The sequence below is a fragment of the Rhopalosiphum padi genome, chromosome 3 (assembly GCF_020882245.1).
Source record: "Rhopalosiphum padi isolate XX-2018 chromosome 3, ASM2088224v1, whole genome shotgun sequence".
NCBI classification, from domain to species: Eukaryota; Metazoa; Arthropoda; class Insecta; order Hemiptera; family Aphididae; genus Rhopalosiphum; species Rhopalosiphum padi.
In genome coordinates this window covers 66,317,674-66,335,482 of record NC_083599.1, presented here as the reverse complement: position 1 = coordinate 66,335,482, position 17,809 = coordinate 66,317,674, and the positions used below count along the sequence as shown (strand labels likewise).

General features: G+C 32.7%; 5 protein-coding genes across 5 annotated transcripts; 2 read left to right on the top strand and 3 right to left on the bottom strand.

The window, feature by feature from the left end:
• The first annotated feature begins 679 nt into the window (after positions 1–679).
• Positions 680–1,946, top strand: LOC132924068 (uncharacterized). Its single transcript, XM_060988147.1, has 4 exons — positions 680–846; positions 911–1,243; positions 1,380–1,720; positions 1,783–1,946. Exons 1-4 carry the CDS (start codon positions 743–745, stop codon positions 1,944–1,946), a joined length of 942 nt encoding a protein of 313 aa, XP_060844130.1. The 5' UTR covers positions 680–742.
• A 2,017-nt stretch (positions 1,947–3,963) lies between these two features.
• Positions 3,964–5,175, top strand: LOC132925445 (piggyBac transposable element-derived protein 3-like). The gene is made up of 3 exons (XM_060989842.1): positions 3,964–4,603; positions 4,763–4,987; positions 5,087–5,175. Exons 1-3 carry the CDS (start codon positions 3,964–3,966, stop codon positions 5,173–5,175), a joined length of 954 nt encoding a protein of 317 aa, XP_060845825.1.
• Positions 5,176–6,267: 1,092 nt separating this feature from the next.
• Positions 6,268–7,179, bottom strand: LOC132925444 (uncharacterized). Its single transcript, XM_060989841.1, has one exon. The coding sequence runs from the start codon at positions 7,177–7,179 to the stop codon at positions 6,268–6,270; it is 912 nt and encodes a 303-aa protein (XP_060845824.1).
• Positions 7,180–7,200: 21 nt separating this feature from the next.
• Positions 7,201–8,058, bottom strand: LOC132925443 (uncharacterized). Its single transcript, XM_060989840.1, has one exon. The coding sequence runs from the start codon at positions 8,056–8,058 to the stop codon at positions 7,201–7,203; it is 858 nt and encodes a 285-aa protein (XP_060845823.1).
• Positions 8,059–8,106: 48 nt separating this feature from the next.
• Positions 8,107–9,270, bottom strand: LOC132925442 (uncharacterized). Its single transcript, XM_060989838.1, has one exon. The coding sequence runs from the start codon at positions 9,268–9,270 to the stop codon at positions 8,107–8,109; it is 1,164 nt and encodes a 387-aa protein (XP_060845821.1).
• Positions 9,271–17,809: the final 8,539 nt, after the last annotated feature.

Here is a 17,809-nt window from a genome sequence, read left to right as displayed (position 1 = left end):
GAGTACCTCCGGGGTAGTAGTACCAGGAGTTTTGAGGAAAATTTTAAAAGATAGACGACTTAAATTACGGTAATGAGTTTTTATGAATAATTAACAAACCTATGTATAATAAATTATTTTTTTTTAAAGATGTGCAGTGACGAAGGCAATAGCTTTTAGAAAAGAAATGAATCTTAGTCACAATGAAAAAGTCGCGCTTTTAAAACATGATATTTTGAATAGCCCATACCATGTATTTGGCTACCATGATGATTGTGCTAGGTAATTAATTTTTTTTAAAATTGTTACAAACCAAATGAACAATAATTATTTTTAAAATTAAGTTAGTGGGTTACAATACATTTATGTATAAATTATATTTTATTTATTTTTTAGTTATTTTTGTAAAGGCCCGAAAGAAAATGAGGTTAATCTAGTTCCTCAAATGCAAACTTCTGGATTATGGGCTGATATCTTAGGAGCCAGAAATATAGTTGCACATCATGTATCGAGCCTGATCTATAATGTCAATAACAATGTAGTTGAAGGTTTTAATAACGTGATTGCCAAGTACGTTGGTGGCAAAAGAATCAACTTTTCTTTACGAGGTATAATTATTATAAAAACATATCATATTGTAGGTAAATATTGTATTTTTTTTAAATCTTAAATTATTATTTTAGGATCGTATGGTGCTAGGTGTCATACTGCAGTGACATCGTTTAATTTGGGATCTAACTACATTAGTCATTTACATAAAAAAATGACTAATTTAAGTCCTGGTATAATTACAAAAAAATATATTAAAAAAGTTGATAAAATGCGCGAATTATCAAGAGGACGACGTTTAAATTTTAAAAAACGGATGTAATTTAATTTATATATTTTTAAAAATAAATATCACACTACAACCACTTAATATTATTTATAGATTTACAATGAATAAGCGTAAATTATTTTCTGGACCCGATGATGATTATGGAGCTGTGGAAATGGGTTGCGAGATAATTGATATGCCTTTTGATGAGTATCAAAATAAAAAGGAACTATTTTTGAAAAAAATAACATTAAAATCTGAAGAGATAGTAGCGATTGAACGAAGTACAATTGGACAGCAAGATAATGATATGTGGCAACAATATAGAAAATATCGACTAACGGCGTCCAACTTTGGAAAGGTTTGTAAGCTTCGACCAACAACTTCCCGTGCAAATACTGTAAAGCATATTTTGTACGATATTTTTCAAGGAAGTTCAGCTACGAGGTAAGCTAAAGTTTTTTAATGATTGAGACGTAGTTACTAAATATTATTTATTGATTTATTTTAATTTATAATTATAATTTGTAACTATGTTATAGATTAGTATGCATTATATTTAAATATTATTTCGTTTATATAGGTATGGAATCGAAAATGAGTCAATTGCCAGAAACGCCGTTCAAGAAACTTTAGGAATAACTATACAGTTAGCAGGTTTATTTATTCATAAATCCCTGCATTATTTGGCTGCGAGTCCGGACGGGTTAATAAACGAAGACTCGATAATAGAAATAAAATGTCCGTCGAGTATAAAAGAATATACACCACAGGAAGCGGTTACTCTCGAAAAATTAAAGTATATGACCGATTATAAGGGGAAGCTTGTTTTAAAAAAAACGGACAATTATTATTTCCAAGTACAGGGCCAACTTAATATTGCCGAAAAAAAATATTGTTATTTTGTTGTATGGAGTCCCAAAGGTAATCAAATTATTATGTACCTAGTCATTATTAATCTTTTAAAATGTTTATGATTTTGTCAGGTTTTGTAATAGATAAAATACCTAGAGATGAATCATTTTGGAATACAAAAATTGAACCATTTGTTACTCGATTTTATATGAAGTCATTACTTCCAGAAATAATCGATTCTAGGTTTGATCGAGGATTACCAATAAGACCAGGCATTCCCGAAAAAATTGTTTAATTCTGTCACCTTTATTTTTTATTTAATTTCTAATACATCTTGATTTTTTTGTATATTTATTTATGTTTTGCAATACAAGAAATTTAAACAAGCAAAAATTGCACATTTCTTATAAGCTTGTGTTGGAATTAATTAATAATTAGATGTTATAAATATTCGTTCTAAAACTTTTTTTTATAAAATATGTTAGTCTATAGTATTACTATTGATTTATTTTTAACTATAACTATTTATGAATGAATTACTTGTGATTTTTATTTTATGCAATTATTTAACAGGCCGTTGACCTAATATGGGTCACACACGCATACTACTCTAATTACGACTTAATGACTATTGTTATTGTATTATTAGATAAAGTTAGTTGACTAAAACCGGTTTTGGATATTGTGATGAATATCGCACCGTTGTAGAATATGCGGGTAGTAGTGGTGGCGTGCTGGACACTCACACAAATGAGCATTTACTACTCACACAACAGTAGTAAGCGATTTCAACTGTTAAACTAAATGCCTATCGTTTACTCCTTAGAAACGGAGCACTTCCAATCCCCTTAAGGAATTTATATTTTACTAAATGGCAAATGCAGTATACACGTTCGTCGCGATAAAATAAGATTACGTGTTTCGGACGACACCGACGCGCAGACTGACCAGACGATGGGTCTGGACTTGGTCGGGGGGCGAGTGCACTCGCCTTATCTTATTTTATCGCGACGAACGTCGATCGCGATCGACCATACGCCCGCCTTAACCCTTTCGTGCCAGGTGATGCCATATGGCATCACGATGTTTATAATTTTTTTTATTTTTTTCTAATTGACCAATGATTCCATAAAACATCATTTATCATTGAATATTTTCTTGTCTTTCATATGGTGATACTGCCTTGTGGTTATCATATTTGTGATTACCAGTATTATCAAATTTCCAAAAAAAAAATTATTATTTTTCAACACATGTACTCTCTGGTTTTGTTTTAAATTTTTCTGGTAAGTAAAACGCATATTATTTATTAAACTTACTTTTTATATTTTAAAATGTAGTGTTAATTACAATAAGATAGATATTGAAATTGTGTAAGTATTAGTATTTATACAATTGCTATGACAATGCGTGATTCCATATGGCATCATTAGGACTATGTGTGACTTGAATTAACTATAATAAATTATATTGTTGTTTAGGACATTTATTCGCACTATGAATTTAAATGAAATTCAAATTGAAGAACTGTTGCAAGGAAATTTATCTGATATTGAAGAATTTAATGTTTTTGATGAAGAACCAGAAGAATATAATTTAGAACAATGCATAGCTGATATGAATGAATTTGTTGATGATAACAATGCTCACTTAGATGATTTGGTATGTAATAAATACATTTTTATTCAAAGAAGTTTACTTTACTAATAATATACTACAATTATTAGGGAAGAGAACAGTGTATTATAAGAGGTGATATATCACTGACCAAAGATTTGGAAAATAATAATTCTTATGATAATGCTGATGTAATAGAAGATAATTTTGAAGACTACTCTGAAAAGAACTCAGATCTTAATTTGCCACCTAATTGGGTAAGAGGTTCTTGGGAAAACCAACCGTACCCATGTAATGTTATTTTATCAGATCCTCCAATTTCACCTTACACACCATTACAATATTTTAAACAAATTTTTGATACAAATATAATTCAAAACATAGTGTACCAAACAAATTTGTATTCAGTGCAAAAAAATGGTACTAGTATAAACACAAATACCAATGAAATTGAAATATTTTTGGGAATTCATATGGTTATGTCTATTGGGAAAATGCCAACTATGAGAATGTATTGGGCAAATAACTCAAAATATCCAGCTATTTCTGATGCCATGGCACGCAATCGATTTGAAAATTTACGTGCTAATATTCATTTCAATGATAATACTTTCTGTTTACCCAATAACCACCCTAACCATGACAAATTGTTTAAAATAAGACCATACATTGATGCTATATAAAACAATTTTAAAATGATTGCACCTGAAGAATTCACTGCAATAGATGAAATAATAATACCATTCAAAGGCAGAAGTGTAATGAAACAATACAACAAATCAAAACCCCATAAATGGGGAATTAAGATGTTTGCATTGGCTTCTAAGTCAGGTATCATTCATGATTTTGAGATTTATGTGGGAAAATCAACAATAAAATCTTCTACTAAAATGAGTCTGAGTGGTGACATTGTAATTCGATTGTCTGATATTTTACCAAAACATAAAAATTATAAACTAAGTTTTGATAATTGGTTTACATCTTATAATTTAATATTACATTTAAAAAGTTTAGGCATTTTATCTGTAGGCACTGTTCGATCAAATAGAATAGCAGGATGCCAATTTGAAAATGACAAAGATCTCAAAAAAGCAGGAAGAGGGACATATGATACAAGAATTGATACATCTCATGGTATTATAGGCTGTAAGTGGTATGATAATAAAAGTGTATACTTGATATCAAATTACATTGGTACAGAACCTACAGATCCTGTATTACGTTGGTCAGCATCAGAAAAGGCACAAATTCCTGTAACAAGGCCAGCAATGGTAAGAGAGTACAACTCATTTATGGGGGGAATAGATTTACACGATATGCTTGTAGAGATTTACCGTACAGACATAAAATGTAAAAGATATTATATGAGAATTGTTTTTCACATAATGGATATGTGTATTGTAAATAGTTGGTTGATGTATAGGCGCCACTGCAAGCAATTAAATATCCCAAAATATAATTCTTTATTAATTTTTAAAACTGAAATTGCACAAGGATTACTTAGCTCTGGAAAAGGCAAATTAAAAAGAGCTAAGCCTAATCTTCAGACCCCACCATCTCGAAGAAAATATACTAATACACCAGTTCTAGATGTAAGGTTTGATAAATATGAACACTGGCCGGAATATGTACAAAACAAAAAAAGATGCAAGTACTGTCCATCAAATCCATATTCCAGAACTCAATGTGCCAAATGTGAAGTAGCTTTATGTTACAACAGTAACCGGAATTGTTTTAGACATTATCATGAAAAATAGTTTATTTTTCACTTAGTTTTATTATTATTATGTTTTATTACAATTAACTATTGTGATACAGATGACGCGGCCCCGCGCAAACACCGTTTGAATTCGAACGGCATTTGCGTGAATAGCCTCGCCGGAAGCCCTCTCTCAACCACAAGTTGACGACGGACGACGCCGACGCGCGACGATCCGCGTCGGAACGTCGGACCCGCCGCGACTGTGAACCGGCCCTAGACAAAAACCAGTCATTTCCACCGCACCGTACGCGACAGACCTTTTTTGCGCCGTACCGTGCCCACCTGCATTACATACCCTCATATCTCCCTATTTTGGTTTTTTTTTCACTTTGGTGTGTTTTTTTTTTGTTTTCTGCCACAATAATAAAAACCACTTTTTTTTTCAACCCCAAACTGACTTGTGTTATTTATTCATCTTTCCCCCGTGCTCCTCCCGTGTGCCGTTCAACCACCATCCGACGCTACCTCACCATCACACCGTGACAACCGTAGGTACGCGTCACAGAAAAAAGTTATGTTTTATTTTATGTATAAGGTTACATGTGATACAGAACAATTTTATTTTATGTTTTAATTATTATGTTAAATGTTACTATAAAAATAAGTTTTACCAACATGTGTTCCTTTTCAACCAACTATAAATGTGATAGAAAAAAAGTTATGTTTTGTTTTGTTTTTAATTATTATATTAAAAATGATGTATAAGGTTATACAATATGTTATATAGAAAAAATGTATTTTGTTTTGTTTTTAATTATTATATTAATTTGTTAACTATGTTTTACTTAACTCATGTTCCTTTATAATGAACAATTAATGTGTTGTTCATCTACATAATAAAATAAAGTATTAAACAATTAAGTGGTCATTTCTAATGGTTTTTGAAAATGTAAAAAATTAAATCCTCATACCCCCAATGATACCATATGGAGTCATAGCTGGGAAAATACTACATAGTAATATTAAAAATTATTTGAATTAGTGGGCATGAAAGGGTTAAACAATTGTTTAACAAAAAAAAATTAAACAAATAGTAATTTCAATAAATCATAAAATAACAAAATATTTCAAAATAACATAATATTATACAAAAGAAACAAACATTATATATATATATATATATATAAATTTAATTGCAATATGTGCAATTGTACATATTTATTTCTGATCATTTGGGACACAATTACCTTCGAAAGGAAGTGGGCATAGATACCGAATAGCACGACGATATATACCACTAAGTCTTTACAGTAGGAACCCTTGGAACACCGTCACCATCTGCATCCACGTGAAGAGCTTGAACAAGGCCCAACTTCCACTGAAGAGGCGGGGCATTGTCATCCTTCATAAGAACTATGGAACCTATTTTTATCCTTGGACTCTTTTCGATAGACCACCGTTTACGTTCCTGAAGTTGCGTTAAATATTCGCGGTTCCAACGGGACCAGATTTGCTGGGATACCTGTATGACTCTGCGCCATCTAGTTAATCGATTGGTTGGTACTGATGATACTTCAATTTCAGGTAAAGCGGTTAAAGAGTCACCAATAAAGAAATGAGCAGGAGTTAAAGGAGCGAGATCCGAAGGATCGGAAGATAAAGGAACCAAAGGTCGTGAATTCAAGCATGCCTCCACTCGTATTAATATAGTATTCAATTCTTCGTATGTAAAGTTTGCGTTGCCTAAAGCGCGAAATAAATGATGTTTAATAGATTTTATTGCCGACTCCCATAATCCTCCAAAATGAGGGGAGCGAGGTGGTATAAAGTGCCAACGGACACCAGATTCGGATAATACATTCTGAAATTTTGATTGATGTTCTTCGCTATGAATCAAGTTACTCAACTCTTGAAGTTGACGATTTGCTCCAACAAAGTTTTTTGCATTGTCCGAATAAATGTCCGTGCATTTTCCTCTTCGATCAGAAAATCTTCTTAATGCACTTATAAACGATGCATTTGTTAAATCTCCAACCAATTCAATGTGCACTACTTTTGTTGCGAAGCAGATAAACACGCATATATACCCCTTGCTGAGATCCGCATTTCGCCTCAAACTTGTTTTGATCATTAACGGTCCCGCGAAGTCGACACCACAGACAGAAAAAGGACGACTAGGTTCAATTCTTTGCTTGGGTAGGTTCCCCATTATAGGTTGAAAAATTGTAGGCTATAAGCGAAAACATCTTACGCACTTGGACGAAACCTTGCGCGATATATTTCGGCCATTTATGGGCCAAAACCGTTGCCTTACATGCGCCAACATTATTTGCGGCCCACCATGTAATAATACATCATGAGCATCCTGAAATATTAAGTAAACGATTGGACTATTTGGAGGAACAAGCATTGGATTTTTTTGAAACTGATCGAGCTGACTCGCATTTTTTAGACGTCCTCCAACTCTGATAATGTTATTTTCGTCCAGATAAGGACGTAAACGAAAAATATTGCTTTTCGGAGAACATTGTCCGTTTTTTCTTAAGTCAGAAATTTCGCAAGACCAATTCTCGCTTTGAACAAATCGAATAACGCGATTGATCGCATTATTTAAATCGTAGGGCAGCAGTGGACCCGTTTTTTTGTCATTGGGATGAGCAATGTTATAAATAAAACGTAAACATAAAGCTATTACCCGTAAAAGTCGACTCCAAGTTGAATAGCGAGATAAAAATGGTAATTTTGGTTGTTCAGACGTAATCAAACTAATTGTTCGGCGTTCTTCATCTGTGTTGAAGTTGGTTTGATTTTTGTTTATATGCGGCCATTTGGATGAGTCACACTGAAGCCAATTAGGACTTTCCCACCAAAAACTGTCATTTAACATAATTTGAGGTTCTCGTCCACGGGAAATAATGTTTGCCGGGTTGTCTTTGGTATCTACGTGCGCCCATTCGGATATGGATGTTATTTCTTGAATTTCACCAACTCTATGAGCGATAAATGTCTTCCACTGCGCCGATGGTGAAGAGATCCAGGCAAGAACTATTGAAGAGTCAGTCCAGAATGTCCTTTGACTGATATTCATTTTTAATTTTGTAATTATTTTTTCGGCTAAACGTGCCAAAAGGACAGCTCAGCATAATTCTAGACGTGGTAACGAAATCGATTTTAGAGGTGCTACGCGTGATTTAGCGCAAATTAAACGTGAGCTACGCTTGCCTTGATTTTTTGTTGTTATAAGATACAAACAAGCGCCAAACGCTTCAATCGACGCATCTGAAAATCCATGTATTTGGACATCTATAATTTCTCCAGTGATTACAATACATCGCGGTATAAATAAATTATTTAATAATAATAGGTTTTCACCAAATTTGTACCAATCCAACATTGTCTCCTCTGGCAATGTTTCATCCCATCCGATACCCATCGCCCATAAACGTTGCATTTTTATTTTGGCTTTAATAACAACAGGGCTAATCAGACCCAGCGGGTCAAATATAGTCGCGATTTCCGATAGTATTTGACGTTTGGTAACAATAGTTTTTCTTTCCGAAAGTTTCACTCTATACTTGAAAACGTCATCTGACGGATCCCATCGAAGACCTAAAATCTTGGCTGAATTTTCGGATAAGTCCAAGATTAATGTCGGATCGTTTTCTTTGTTTGCTAAACCGGTAAGAAGTTCGGGATCACTGGCTGTCCATTTTCTAAGATCGAATCCGCCCTTTAGTAACACTTCTATGATATTGTCACGCAATGTTATTGCCTCTTGCAGAGATTCGGCACCACCCAGGTAATCGTCCATGTAAAAGTCTTGTTTAATTGCATTGCAAGCGTCAGGATACAAATTTGATTCTTCGTCTGCCAAACGATGTAGACACGCGGTTGCAAGAAACGATGCAGGAACTGTGCCATACGTTATTGTATTTAACTGGAATTGATGCAATTCTTGATCGGGGGCCGGTCTCCAAACTATTTGTTGATAGGTTCTGTGACTTGGAGCGACCCATATTCGACGGTACATCTTGGAGATGTCAGCAGTCATTTCATATCTATGCTTACGAAAACGAGTTAATAAATTTATAAGATCCTCTTGAATGCAAGGATCCTTTAGCAAGACATCATTTAAACTGACTCCCGATGTGGTCTTGCATGATGCATCAAATACCACTCTTAATTTAGTAGTTACGCTGTCCTCTCTCCAAACTGCGTGATGAGGTAAATAATAATTTTCTTTGATGTTTGAACATAGCTTAACTCTAGTCATATATTCCAAATCTTCATATTCTTTCATAAATTTCGAGTACTCAATTTTAAGTCGAGGGCTGGATAATAATCGTTTCTCAAGACCGTGAAAACGTCGCGTAGCTGTTGACTTCGAATCACCTAATTTTTTCGCCTTGTCTTGAAATGGTAGCTGAACAATAAACCTGCCTTATTCATCTCGTTGTACAGTATTTTCAAAATGTTCACGGCACGCCTTTTCTTCCAATATGAACGCTTTTGAATGAAATAATGAACGCAGTTGGCTTTTAAGTAGCCCCCTTCGAGACAACAGAGTACTTATTTCAGACATTTTACGAATAGTTTGAACAACGTTACGAGTGAAGGCGGCCCTAACTACGACGCTAAGAGATTTAAAGAAAATTGTACAAGAATAAATAAAGAAATTACTGGCGACTAACCTTTATGCTGTTTTCCTGGACTGTGAACGCCAACCACTCTTCTGCTGCATCGACACTCCGTACTCGTACTGAGATTGGTATTTTAAAATTACACGAATTAATATTTTTGAATAAATACGTTACCGCACAACGTTTACACGAACGTAAACAATAGTTATCACTATATTTACGCCGGACTACGGAAACGAAACGATAAAACGATGCACGACGCGTGCACGAATGGTTTATCACGATATTTGAAATATAACGCTGGACAATAGAAACGAAACGACAGTAGAAACACTGTGTTGTTCAGGTCTGCGACGAAGATAAAAGATGGACGACGACAATCGAGTCGTAAAAGAATAATAACGATTATTCGTATTATAATCCGCGCGTGCGGTCGCGATCGAAAAGAATATATATAAATATAACGATTTACTAACGACGCGATGAAGAGACGGCGCGACGTCTTGACGATATATTATTATATATTATAATTGCGATAACACGCGCAGACGAAACGAACACACTTAGCCCTGTATCAGTCGCGCGTTCTACTATTGTAGTACAGTGATAATCAATTTAATTTTAGATGGTTTTGGAATTACCCAATGACAATGATAAACTAAATACCTTTTAACAACATTATATGATTGAAAACTGTAATGATTTCGGAGCAATCAAGTTTTATGTTCTACTATTGTAGATTACGCGACGACTCAGGTACGTAACTTTTATACTACATCTCATATTTTAAACTCCCGTAATTTGTATTAAAATGAAATAGTTTAAACTTATATTAACGTTATACATTATAATTTATATTATATAATATTTATATAATATAAATTATTTATAATATTTGTACCTATGTCATGATACTTTTTCTTTATTTATTTTGTAAAATAATTTTACTTTAGAAAATGGATAATGTTATTGAGAAATGGCTTGAAGAAGAAGAAGAAGAGTAGATTGATGGTGTTGGCGTAGATAGTGATGAAGAATTAGAAACTGATCATGTTGAAGAACAGTGCGAAGATTCGAATACAGAACAAGAATATACTGATGATGAGTATGAAGGTGAGTCCACTTCTGGTGATGATTATATTAGGTTAATTGTTCAAAACAAATATTATATCGGGAAAGATCAAACAAAGTGGAAAAAAAAAGTTCCTCCACAAAATAGTAGAACACGTTCTCATAATATAATAACACATTTACCGGGGCCTAAATCAAACGCTAAAAATAAAAAATCACATATGGAATGTTTTTCTCTTTTCTTTGACGATTCAGTAATTTCAATAATAACAAAAAGCACAAACATCAAAATTCAAGTAATTCAGAATAAATATAGTCGTGAACGTGATGCAAAGGAAACGGATGAAACAGAAATAAGAGCTGTTATTGGTATACTTATACTAGCGGGCGTATCAAAATCAGGGCGGCAAAATATTTTAAAATTATTTGATGACACTAAGGGTACTGGTATTGAAGCAATTTATTTAGCAATGAGTAGCCAACGGTTTTGTTTTTTAATGCGAAATTTACGTTTTGATAATTTTACTGATCGAGAACAAAGGAGGGAGATAGACAAATTAGCTGCTATCAGAGAATTGTTTGAAATAATATTACAAAATTTTCAAACCAATTTTATACCTAGTGAGTACTTAACTATAGATGAGCAGTTGATTTCTTTTCGTGGTCGCTGCTCATTCCGTCAATATATACCCAGTAAACCCGCGCGATATGGCATAAAAATATTCGCCCTCGTTGATGTCAAAAATGCGTATACATACAATTTAGAAGTGTATGTAGGGCGTAGGCACACAACCTGATGGGCCTTACAAAATAAATAATAGTCCAAATAACGTTGTGACCAGACTTGTCCAACCGATTGAGGGCACTAAACGTAACATAACAATAGATAATTGGTTCACATCTCTCCCTTTAGTACTTCAACTACTAGAAAAAAAAAATTAACTGTAGTTGGAACTATGAGACGTAATAAAACATGTATTCCAAAACAATTTGCAGACCCAAAAAATAGACCAATAAATTCATCATTATTTGGATTTCACAAAGATTGCACATTGACATCATATGTACCTAAAAAAAAATAAAGTAGTGATTGCTGTTTCTACACTTCATCACGATAATAATATTGATCCGACAACTGGAGATAAAAAAAAACCAAACATTATTACATTTTATAATCAAACAAAATGTGGTGTTGACCGCTTGGATCAAATGTGCAGTTTGTATGATGTCGCTAGAAACTCCCGACGTTGGCCTTTAACAATATTTTTTAATTTATTAAATATTTCTTGTATTAATGCTTTGAATGTATAATCCGCTAATAAGAATTATACTAAAGTAAACAGAGCAGACTTTTTGGAAACACTTGCACTTTGTCTAATTAGACCAAATACAGAGAGACGAATACTCAATAAAAATTTACCAAAATCCATAAGATTTCGAGGGAGAAGATTATTAGGATTGGAAAAGGAAACAGAAACAGAAAAAAATGTAAAAACGAAACGCCCAGGTGGAGTTGGTAAATGTCATCTATGTGGACGAGCACGTAACAAAAGCACACGTAATTCATGCGAAACTTGCTATAAATGGGTATGCAACGATCACCTCAAATATATATGCGATTGTTGTTTCAATAAAAAACAATACAGTACATCTTCAGATGAAATGGATACTAATTAAAACTTAAAATTAAAAGACTAACAAAATAATTATAAGCATTCATGCATAATATTTTAACTCCTTTAAATTGTAATAGGACTTTCGACATATGTATATTAAATTAATTAATATTGTACAACAATTTGATTAAAAATATACATTTAATATGATTATTGAATAATTTGGTCAAATCATTTATTTATTTTGTAATAACAAATTATTAATGACAACAATTGTGATTGTTCTACAAATGTAGACGAGCGACTACTTGTGTGATATTAAACAACGCGACTGATGCAGGGTTAAAATGGTGATCGCGTAAAAACCCAAAGGCCACACGAATATAACAATTTTTCGTGTATAAATTCACACGATATTGCCGTGAATATTTAAACACTCACGAAAACGAAATTAACAAATACGAAAAATGCGTATTCTTATACGATTAGACGATATTCGGTATTCGCCATCACACTAAATAAACGAATACTCGAATAAGCTTAAGAAAGCTAGATCATAAACAATTTATATGAGCCCACGCACTACGGTTTACGCGTCTACGATAATAATACGAACAATACGAACAACACTGACGATAATCCGGTTCGATATGGACCATGTTACGAATAGAAAAAGATTACGTGTAAATAAAAACAATTACAATATACTATTAAGTATTAATTATTAAGGAATTTATATTTTACTAAATGGCAAATGCAGTATACACGTTCGTCGCGATAAAATAAGATTACGTGTTTCGGACGACACCGACGCGCAGACTGACCAGTCGATGGGTCTGGACTTGGTCGGGGGGCGAGTGCACTCGCCTTATCTTATTTTATCGCGACGAACGTCGATCGCGATCGACCAACAATAGTACACTTTTAACAATTTGAACATAATTACTAATTTATATAAATTTAAATAATAAAATGAGTTTGCTAACTAGTATATGTACATTAGTGATCGTTAACGTTAGAGATAGCTACGCCGGGACGTAACTGACTATATTAGTAACAGTAGGTAACTGATATAATTATTAACAATATAAAAGTATTCACAGATGTAATATATAACAAGTCGTAAAACTTAATATTAGACACTACGAATAACAATCAGCTACTGTATATTGTGTGGAGTTGTTAAACCAGAAGGTCATGCGGACGTCCCCGTTTTAATCTACGTTGAGGTGGATGTACGAAGAGTTGAGCAGCAGTGTTGAATCCAGGTATACATCAGGGAGGGCAACTGCCCCCCCCCCCCCCTGAAGTTTTGTTTGCCCCCCCACCCGGTTAAATATCAGTAAATAAATTATTTATTTATTAATGAAACAATTTGAATGGTCTAGGTGCATTATTACACGGCTCGTTAAAATAATATAATTGGAAATTCTAATCGGTATCACCGACATCAGTCAGTCACTATAAAATTTCTTTATCGTTGAAATTTGACTATTAAGACATTATGACTATTTTTAACGTTATTTTAACGCGTCCGCCGCAAGGGCGTGCGCGGTTTTGCTGTTGTCTGATACTTGTACGCAAGATAGACGCACGTGAGCAATGAGCATTACGCAACCAATTTACGAGTATGCCACGCTAGCTGTTATCGCGGCACCGTGCGTTTATAAATACATCGAAACTCGTAAGTGTGCACCAGGCCAAATTGATAAAAATAATACAATAATAAAATTGAGACCGCCTATATATATTGATGTTATTTAATTTATTGGGTTACCTAATGTTAAACGGTAGACACCACCTCGCAGTTTAAAAATCACGCGTCTCTGTTATAGTCAATATTAACGTAGAAAGAATTACCTAATTATTAATATTTCGTATTTTGTGATTGTAATGATTTTGTAGCAAATACGTTTATTTTGTTTATAAAATTAAAAATGTCAAAACGATCAATCAAAGATTATTTTTTATCTAATAAAAAACCAAAATTGTTGATTCAACAGATTCTATTAACATAAATCAAGATATTGTAACTAACTCTTCGACTGAAGGTAAAATATATTTTGGATAATCTACTTAGAAATATTTAATTTTATTATTTAATGTTTTTATAATTTTTATTTTAGATAATCTACCAGAGAACCCAGTCACATTAGCTAGTTCATCGAAACAAGGTAAAGTAAATCGATTGTATAACACTAAATGGGAAGCAGATTATCCTTGGCTTTATTTTGATAATCAAAGATTTGGTGCTTTTTGTAAATTATGTGAAAAACATGTAATCAACGATTCAGCGTTATTTGCTAGTAAAAGAGCAAAAAGAGGAATTTTTGTTAAAACACCATTCCAAAACTATAAAAATGCTTTGGGAAAAGATGGAAAATTAAATAAACATACATATCAGATTATAAGTCTTTTATGTTTGTTGCTTCACAGAAAGTTAAAACAAACGGATATCCAATAACTGACCTTCTTGAAGCAAATATTGGTTATGAACATCTAAAAAAATTATCAGAATCCATTTTATGTATTCCAATAGGAACGCCTACCGTAGAAAGATCATTCAGTGCGATGAATAGAATTATGACAAACCTTCGCAACCGAATGGGACAAGATACTCTTCAATACTGTATGAAAATAAGTATAGAAGGTGATGAAGATCCGTCAATTGAATATGTCAAAGAGGTGATAGATTTATATGCAACAAAAAAAACTCGCCGCATACGCTTTAAATAATTATATTAATTATACATTTTTTAAATATTAAATAATTTCAATTTTTTTATAAGCTTAAGTTCAATTATATCAATCAGGTAAATAAAAAAAAAATTGTTAATTTGTATTGTATTAATTCCACATCTCATAGTGCCCCCCCTGGAAAAATGTCTGAATTCAACACTGGTTGAGCAGTGAGGTATGGAAGTTTTTTGATGAGGTTTTTATGTGGTCTATGATTTCCTGGGTCTGAAGGTCTTTGTGTAAGTTACCATTCCTTATAAACCAAGGTGCGTTTGTAATAATACTTTGTTTTGAAAAATTTGAATTTTATTGATGTGAGTGGACGCGCATTTCCCCCAGACCGGACACCCATAAGTGAGTAGTAGACATAAAATTTGTTTGAATATAAGAAGAGAGTATTTTTTCTGTATTGAAGATTTTCTTTGAAGAATAGGGTATAACATAGAAAGGCGCTGATATGCCTGTTGAAGTTTGGATGAGATATGGGGCTGTCATGTTAGCCGTTTATCCAATGTCAAACCGAGGTACTTTACTAACGTGCTCCAAGGTATATTTACATTGTTAAATGTTAATTGTGCAGGGGGGGGTGGTAAGGACGAAGAATGAAAATAACACCTGTGCTTTTTGACGCATTTATTTGGATACGCCATTTATTACACCAATAAGATATTGTATCAAGATGTAATTGCAGATAAGTGGATATTGCTTCAATGTTATGTGATTCGGTGAATAATGTAGTATCGTCTGCAAAGAGGGCAATATTCGTACGAGGTGACTGGGGGATATCATATACGTAGATGTTAAATAGTATGGGACCAAGCTTAGAGCCCTAAGTGTACAGCAGATATAAGCATAAGGTCAGAGGTGTTATCATTAATTTTAACAGTAAACTGCCTGTTAGGTAGAAATGACTTTATAATATTGAATAAGTAAGATGGAGTAAAGTGTAAAGTGATTTTAATGCTAAAGGATTGATGAAGTCTTTAAAGCTGCGATTTATGAAGCCTAACATTGAAGAGGCTTTATTTTGGATGTGAATATAGTGATCATTGAATGAAAGAGATGGGTTAAAATAAATTCCTAAGTTCCTAATTTGACGTTGTTTAAATGATAATTATATGAGATTGGGTTTCGAATTTTAGAATAGGTCATAATTTTACATTTATTTATGTTTAAGAATAAATTATTTTGAGTACACCAATTGCTAAGTAGATTTAGGTCTTCCTAAAGCAGCAAATTATCAATTGGCGAAGTAATAACACGGTAAATTTTCATATCATCTACATAGAGTAACGTATTAGAGTTTAACAATTTGATATCATTAATAAATAAATTAAATAGTAATGGAGCTAAGTGTGAACCCTGAGGAACGCCAGAGTTAATTTTGAATAACGACGAAGTAAAACTCTTACATTTTACGTATTGCTGCCTTCCAGTTATAAAAGAAACTAACCAAGAGTGGAAAGGATCACGCAGACCTACATTAAATAATTTTGTGCTAAGTGAAATATGATCTACTTTATCAAAAGCCTTGGAGAAATATGTGTATATTACGTCCACTTGAACGCCAGATCTGAAAGCTTGCAGGTTCGTGGTGGTTGATTTACCTGGCATAAAGCCATGTTGAGCATCGGTGATAATATTTTTAAATAAAGGAAAAATTTTTTTGTGTGCCTACAATACTTTCAAACAATTTGGGAATAATAGAAATTATCGAAATAGGGCGATAATTAGTAACTAAACTAATATCACCCCCTTTAGGAATCGGTAGAATATAAGAAACTTTCCATTTATCTGGAAAAACACCTGACATAAGAGACAAATTGAATAAGTATAATAAAGGAATAGATAAAACAAATTTACAGTTGCTAAATAAAACATATGGAATATTATCGGGACCAGGGCAAGTAGTAGAATTTAGGCTGTTTAACTCATTATAAATATCACTTTAAGTAATGATACAGGAATTCAAATATATTTTCATTGATTTAATATCAACGGGTGTTTTTGGCATATGATTTAAGTTTTGATAAATAGAAGAAAAATAATTGGCAAAACACTCCGCAACTTTAGCTCCACCAGTAACAGTTTGATTATTGTATGAGATAACTGATGGAATAGTAGAATTTGATCGTTTTTTATTAATATATTTCCAGAACTTTTTTGGATTGGAGGCGATTGTACTTTGCGTTTTATGTATAAAATGTTCATAATCGTTCTTATTTATAACTTTACATTAAGCACGTAGATTAGAGAAACGATTATAGTTTACGTTAGTCGGAGATTCTTTATATATTTTATGGGCAATTTTTTTTGAAAAAACTAACTGTTTTAGAGTATTAGAAAACCATAAGGGATATTTTGAAGGAAATATACGTTTTTTATGACAGTGTGTATTTATTGTATCATGTAATTTGGTGTAGAATACATTTAGTGCTTCATTTATATATAAATCTTTAAAAGTGCAACTCCAATCAGTCGAGGCTATACACGACCTAATTACATTATAATTGCAATTAATAAAGTCATGAACAGTTTCATTGTAATGTAAATTATTATTTGTAGTTGAAAATGGAAATGTAATACGTAGAGAAGGATGATATTTATAATCAAGAGGAACAAGTGGAGAAGTTTCGGAAATTACATTTACATTAAAAATATTAGAAAAAACTAGATCAAGTAATGATCCAGAAGAATTATATACTAAGTTATATTGCATTAAATTAACATAAGATAAAAGAGATATAATATTTGATTCATAACAATTATTATT

Coding starts and splice junctions, on each gene's coding strand:
- LOC132925443 (XM_060989840.1), bottom strand. CDS start 8,058: ATGAATATCAGTCAAAGGACATTCTGGACTGACTCTTCAATAGTTCTT.
- LOC132925442 (XM_060989838.1), bottom strand. CDS start 9,270: ATGAAAGAATATGAAGATTTGGAATATATGACTAGAGTTAAGCTATGT.
- LOC132925444 (XM_060989841.1), bottom strand. CDS start 7,179: ATGGGGAACCTACCCAAGCAAAGAATTGAACCTAGTCGTCCTTTTTCT.
- LOC132925445 (XM_060989842.1), top strand. CDS start 3,964: ATGATTGCACCTGAAGAATTCACTGCAATAGATGAAATAATAATACCA. Junction 4,604..4,762: donor TATGCTTGTAGAGATTTACC/GTACAGACATAA, acceptor AAATTGCACAAG/GATTACTTAGCTCTGGAAAA. Junction 4,988..5,086: donor AGTAGCTTTATGTTACAACA/GTAACCGGAATT, acceptor ATTGTGATACAG/ATGACGCGGCCCCGCGCAAA.
- LOC132924068 (XM_060988147.1), top strand. CDS start 743: ATGACTAATTTAAGTCCTGGTATAATTACAAAAAAATATATTAAAAAA. Junction 847..910: donor TTAAATTTTAAAAAACGGAT/GTAATTTAATTT, acceptor TATTATTTATAG/ATTTACAATGAATAAGCGTA. Junction 1,721..1,782: donor TGTTGTATGGAGTCCCAAAG/GTAATCAAATTA, acceptor TGATTTTGTCAG/GTTTTGTAATAGATAAAATA.